The 6,179-nt window shown below is 37.4% G+C and overlaps 1 protein-coding gene across 2 annotated transcripts; it reads right to left on the bottom strand.

Moving 5' to 3' along the window:
- Positions 1 to 1,553: 1,553 nt before the first annotated feature.
- Positions 1,554 to 5,948, bottom strand: clns1a (chloride channel, nucleotide-sensitive, 1A). Of its 2 annotated transcripts, XM_046863797.1 has the most exons (7): positions 5,472 to 5,947; positions 4,270 to 4,406; positions 3,887 to 4,012; positions 3,212 to 3,328; positions 2,944 to 3,111; positions 2,351 to 2,417; positions 1,554 to 1,799 (listed from the first exon to the last, which is right to left on the bottom strand). In XM_046863797.1, coding segments are annotated over exons 1-7 (735 nt in total). In that variant the 5' UTR covers positions 5,591 to 5,947; the 3' UTR covers positions 1,554 to 1,798. The 2 variants fall into 2 exon arrangements, with proteins under 2 accessions (XP_046719753.1, XP_046719752.1); XM_046863796.1 differs by lacking the exon at positions 1,554 to 1,799 and having other exon boundaries at positions 2,347 to 2,417; positions 5,472 to 5,948.
- Positions 5,949 to 6,179: the final 231 nt, after the last annotated feature.

The raw sequence follows: 6,179 nt of genomic DNA, 5'->3' as shown, positions 1-6,179 counted from the left end.
GATCCCAAACTTTGAAAACTTTTGTCATTTTTTTTGGCCTCAATCTTCTCCACACCACTTCCATTTTTTCAGCTGTGTTTACCTGTCCAGAGCGCCCAGGGTTTATCGGTGGTGCGTCAGTAACAATGGTCCGTGGGGAAACAGAATGCTTTGTGTGTAGTTAAATGGTCTAAATGTAGCATAGAGGCAAAACATTATTTGTATTCTAATTACTTAAATCGTTTCTGCCCTAATTAATATGTATGTTCTTTAAGTTTTAACAGTTAATTGCTGTTTTTGGTTTATTATTAAATTATTATTATTATTATAAATTAATTCACCTCAGGAGAATAACAGATCATGCCAAATTCACACCACACTTTCATTTCTGACTATTTTTCTATAACACCCTGGATATGAAAGATTAATACTACATGAATGCATACTATGAATACAAGTTGTTTATGTTATATAAACTGGGATCAGGTGCCGCTATGTAATATTGTGGCAAAAATTCACACCTACACACAAACTGTTCTGTGAAGATTCCCATGACCAAACAGTTCTAGTCATAGTGAAATCATGAGTTTGAGCTCTGTCTGACAGCAGAGACTTGGGAAGAAGCTCATTAATGATTTACTGATGAACAGGAGGAGATACAAGGAGCAAACTTTGCCCAGCTGATAACAGTGGTGCAAAAAATGGCTAAAACCAAACCAACCCACAGAAAAATGTGGGCAGAGGTACAGAGTGAATGATTTCAGTGAACATAAATCAGAAATAGTTGGAGGTGACAGACAAATGCAAACCACAAAGAAGCCACCAGTGTGTTTGTAAGTAAAATAATTATAAATAATTTGTAAAATGGTGTGGAATAGGCACATCTTTAAAGTACTATATCATGTAAGTACTGTGTAGTAAACAAACCACATACCCCAATACTTTTTTCCTGTAAAAAAAAAAAAAATCTTTTCATTTTAAATGATAGGGGGGTAAAATAGAGCTCCACTCACCTTTTTGTTCAGACATGCTGTACTTATTTTGTTCTATATGAGTTGTGCTAGTTTGTTTTATATACAAGTTTATATCTATTAACTAAATTTAGGCAGCTTTTGTGTCAATGAGACACAAGAGATGAGAATATTTATAATCTAAGGAAATCGGACAAATAAAAGCAGGGGGAAATGATCAAGTATTTTTAAGAACACATATTTGACATGCATATAATTTAAATATCTATTAGGGGTGTCAATAATTTTAACATCAGATGGACAATTTATCAAGGTTTTCTCCTTTTGTTACACATGGATTTTAAAGGATGTAAAACAACAAAAAGTGTCTTCAAGAAAAGGTCACTCTATAGTATGAGTTACAGTAAGAAGATATTACCAGCAAAACAATTATATATAAATAATTATAATAAATAATAATAAACCTTGTATGAGCACGCCTGCTTTTTTTCTTTTCCTGAGATTTGAAATCAGGATGATGGGGTGTAAAAAAATATCCATCAAGGTTTTAAGTGGGAAAAATAAGAATCCACAACAAGAAAGGCATTAGGCCTCTTTTACAAGTGCTTTATACAAAAGAAATTTATTTTATGGCATTTCATACAAATATGACTTACTTTCAAGGAGCACTTACAATTTGGTCTGAAGGAAGAAGACAAAACATAACACAAGATACAGAAATGATGATGGCATCAGGGAAACCAGTGCTGAACGTCATGAGTGGAGCAGACAAGAGAAGACGGATTTCTGAACGATTCCCATCACTCAGGGCCACTCAAGTGCTTCCGTTAGCAACGAAGTACATTATGTCTGCAGAAAAAGAAAACAGTAAGGAATACTAATCAGACTACAAATCGAAACTGAGCCGATCAATTACATTCAGGTGCTTAATTTTAACAGTATGCTTAGAGCTGACATGCAGGTAGTTGGGTTGAAAGAGGCAGATGTAGAGGACAGGGTGGTATGGAGACGGATGATCCCCTAATGGGAGCAGCCGAAAGAAGAAGAAGAAGCAGCTTAGAGCTGTTGTCCTGTTTGAAGGTAAACCTCTGACTCAAGTGTCTTACAGGTTTTTAATATAGGATTGTCCTTTTGGTCAATCCATCTTCCTCTGATGAATGATCAGTCAAAAGCTTCCCCACAAATAGATCATGTTTTACTGTTAGAAAGGTGCTGAAGATGTTTTGGCTTTCTCCAAATAAAATGCCTTCTCCAGAGGCCAAATACCACCATAATGACTGAATATAAAACTGATGTGCTTTATTGTATACCCTTATCAGGTACTGAAGCTGAGAATTTAGCCCTATCTTACTAATTAAAGAGTGATGAAGATGAAAGACGCACTGTAAGATATAATTTACCAATGATCAACATCAGCATCGTCAAACTGTCCAGCAACTGCAGAATTTGGATCAACCTCCATTCCATCTGGAGGACAAATACAAAGACAGAAATCTGTGATTATTTACTGGTTTATATGTTAGTCATGATAACAGCATATTATTTAAAATATACAAACAAAATTCAAACAATTGCAGCAATTAAATCAATGATTCAGGGGAAAATTCCCCAAATATACAGGGTGTATCAAACCTGATTATCTCAGCAGTACATATCTGCTTTCAAACCATATCCAGCTCTTAATCATGAAGTACTGGTTTAAGATACAGTTTAACTTAATGTAACCTATAATGATTGTTATGGATTTGTCTTGGACAATTGCAATTTACAAACATCTGAATAGTATGTGAATTATGATCCACTTTAAAGCTTTAAACACATATATTTGAGGAATATTTGTTTATTTAGCCATGTATTATAAAAAATCTAGAGGCATTTTACTGACCTCTAGTGGTTACATAATGATATAACGCTAAAGTCTGATGGCACTTCACTTATCGATTTAGTGTATTTTTATCATTCGTACTTCTTGACGCACGGAAACATCACAGACCTTCAAACTCAGCCGATGGTTCATCGGTGCGAACTCCAGCCATGTGAAACTGTTGCGTGACGGACTGAGCAAGCATCCCTTCAAGTCTCTGCAGTGTGGCCTGGCCCTCTGCAGTCAGGTGCGACAAACCCTCCTCATATGTATAGAAAGTGGGTACGTCACCCTGGCCTTGATGTGATTAGGAAAGAGGGAGAACAGCAGTGAACAACAGTGAGTGGGATGATAAGGGTAGGATAGGGTAATCGCACGAAGAATAATTTTTTTTTACCACCAGTCTCCTCCTCTTCATATTCCTCTCCTTCAAACTCCTCATTGTCAGAGTCTGCATCCTCTGGGTCGGGGTGCAATGCCTGGCAGTCACACATGGCAGAAAACATCGACTCCACTGCAACAAAAGTATAATTTGGCATAAAAACCTTGACCACGCTGCCGGTATGAATCAAACACAAGGGCGGTTTACTTCACTCTCATTTTTTCAGAGTTTTGCGTGTGGGAGTTTATTGTACCTCAAATTATAGAAGCAGTATATTAAAATAAGATCTTTTTTTTTTCACACAATCTGTTAGTATTGTTTAAAATGCTGTGACGCACATAGCGAGAGCTGCATAATAAAAGAACACACTGAACCGTGTCATTACACTGCTATATAGAATCCCTCATACACTTGTATCTCTCGTACTACCAATAAATGGAAACTTGGCAAAACTTCATATTTATGATTTAAACTATATTTAATCTTAATCATGTAGATATTATAGTGCAAACTCAAGTCTGACTCAAAAGCAGTGAATTTTGTTTGCTTGGACAATAAAACAACGGAGCCTCGATTGAACTGTGATGCAAAGAGCTCAGTCGTTACACTGTAATCACACCGAAATGTGGATCTGTGCATATGAAAGACGTGACGTCGATGCAATACGTCGATCTCGGCGCACACACTCACGTGCTGTTTTATCGCTGGGCACAAATCGGATCTCCGTGATGACCTCCTCTTCGTTGTCCTCATCATCGCTCTCCTCTTCGCCTTTGTCATCTGGATCCTTCTCCTGCATCTCTGCCTCATTTTCGTCTGGTAAAATCAGTCGTTCGGATTAAAAGACTTTAAGCACTAAAGGCTAAACTGCTTAAAGGTTATTACTAATTAAAAAAAACAAAAAAAAAACAAACAAAAACACCTCTACAAATGTATTGGTTTTTTTTTTTAACATCAAGCAACACAAATAAAAAAAAAATTGACAAACCATCAGTTTTTTTTCCATCATTTAATGAGCATGTGTTTAGAACAGATCTGAAAGTGTCATGGCTTACAGACATTTATTTCCCTACCAGTCAGTTTTTTGTTGACCATCACATACAGGTGCTCCTGCGGGTGAGCACTCGGGTCTCGAGAGATGGCGTGCAGACTGATGGTGGGATAATCCAGTGAAAAGCCCATACCTGAGCCATTGAACCATGACAGGGACCTGATAGGAAAGTATATAAGTTCTGTTAGTGGTTTTTACACATTCAAATGTATTGATTTGGCAGACGCAATAATCCAATGCACACAGCTGAACAATACAACAAGCGACTTATCATGAGATGGCTATAAACGCAACAAGTGGCAGGAGAAGTACTAGAAATAAAACAAAAACTAATTGATCAAGGGAATTCCCCGCACTGCATCTGTAGCACTGTACACTCAAAAGTAAACTAACTCGTGACAATTTTCCAATGTACATTTAAAAACAAAACCTGGTCCAAACAAAAACAAAGCAAATTTTTTTTACTTTTTTTATTTTAAGCCTTTTTCTTTCTTAACTGTGAGACACAACTTTCAATGATTTAATGTGGACTTTACCAAACGGTCACACCTTTTGATTTGGGACACACTGAACAGACTAAACAGCATGATGACGCAATAAGTACATCAGTATAAACAGGACATATTGTAATACTTAAGACTGCAGGTAAGTGTGTAATAGACCTTCAAGTGGCACTGTACAGGTTTCTCTCAACTCTTAGGAACATTACCTTCATTTCTCAAGAGTAAAACCTGAAAGTAGCAAATTTCACACGTGGAACACACACATATACACAATCGCTCTCAAACACACACACACACACACACACACACACTCTCTCTCTCTCTCTCCCTCTCTCATATACTCAAACACACCCCCTTCTCTCTCAAACACACTCTTGCTCTTTTCTCTCACTCACACACACACACACACACACACACACTCTCTCATATACCTAAACACACACACTCATACATATACACACACACTCGCTCGCTCTCTCTCTCACACACATATATTTACTCATAAACTCTCTCTCTCTCTCTCAAACACACTAACTCTCATACACACACTCTCGCTCTCTTTTTCTCTCACACACCTCTCTCTCAAACACACTCTCACACTCGCTCTCTTTTTCTCTCTCTCACATACACTCTCTCTTAAACAAACAAAACAAACACACACACACACACACACACACACACACCCTCTGAGAGAGTACAGAGTAATGTAACTTTTACTTACGCCTCGGTTATGTACAGAGTCCCTGTCCCGAGTCCTTCGCCGTCTAAGAGCGCCGCGGTCTCGGCCTGCTGATGCCGAACTCCCTCAGCAGGAGGAGGTAAACTTTTTAACAGAACCATTTTATCTCCAAGCTAAATAAAACCTTTTTCTCTCACCCTCTTTTTTTCCCCCCAGACCTCCCTGCCCTGACCAAGTGGCCTTACGGCTAAACAACCACAACAACACCGGAATGCTAGCTAGCACACGCTAACCTGAGAACACAACGGCTGTTTTTCTAAGTGTAAAAAAATAAATAGTTTCGGGTCTTCACAACACTGTTTACACTGCTAAAATAAACAGAAGATAAAGATATATTGAAAACGAATTATTTGTTTGTCTAAATCACCTCAGTGTTATACGTTACTTTGTCGTTTCCATGCGCCACATGAGCTCCGGGGCGCTCCTCAAATCACAATCTAGGGCCCTAGCTTTGTTTCTTTTCCCTGGGCTTCTGTCAGAATCAAGAGCCCCCTTCAGGGGAAAGTAGTAGAAACTGATGCTAGAAATGTCTCCAGATGACGTCTGTATTTGAATATCAAAAGATGTATGTTTTGGTATAATTAAAAGTTTTATTTTATTTTTTTAAATAAAATGTATAATGTCTAAAATAAACTAAAAATGAAATGTATGTATATATAATATATTTATATAGTCTAAAATAAAATAAAA

The sequence above is a fragment of the Silurus meridionalis genome, chromosome 13 (genome assembly GCF_014805685.1).
Source record: "Silurus meridionalis isolate SWU-2019-XX chromosome 13, ASM1480568v1, whole genome shotgun sequence".
Lineage (NCBI taxonomy): Eukaryota > Metazoa > Chordata > Actinopteri > Siluriformes > Siluridae > Silurus > Silurus meridionalis.
Note: the sequence above shows the minus strand (reverse complement) of the source record. Positions and strands in the feature narration are given on the sequence as shown.

Coding starts and splice junctions, on each gene's coding strand:
- clns1a (XM_046863796.1), bottom strand. CDS start 5,590: ATGGTTCTGTTAAAAAGTTTACCTCCTCCTGCTGAGGGAGTTCGGCAT. Junction 4,407..5,471: donor ACTCTGTACATAACCGAGGC/GTAAGTAAAAGT, acceptor CTTTCCTATCAG/GTCCCTGTCATGGTTCAATG. Junction 2,418..2,943: donor ACCATCGGCTGAGTTTGAAG/GTCTGTGATGTT, acceptor TTTGTCCTCCAG/ATGGAATGGAGGTTGATCCA.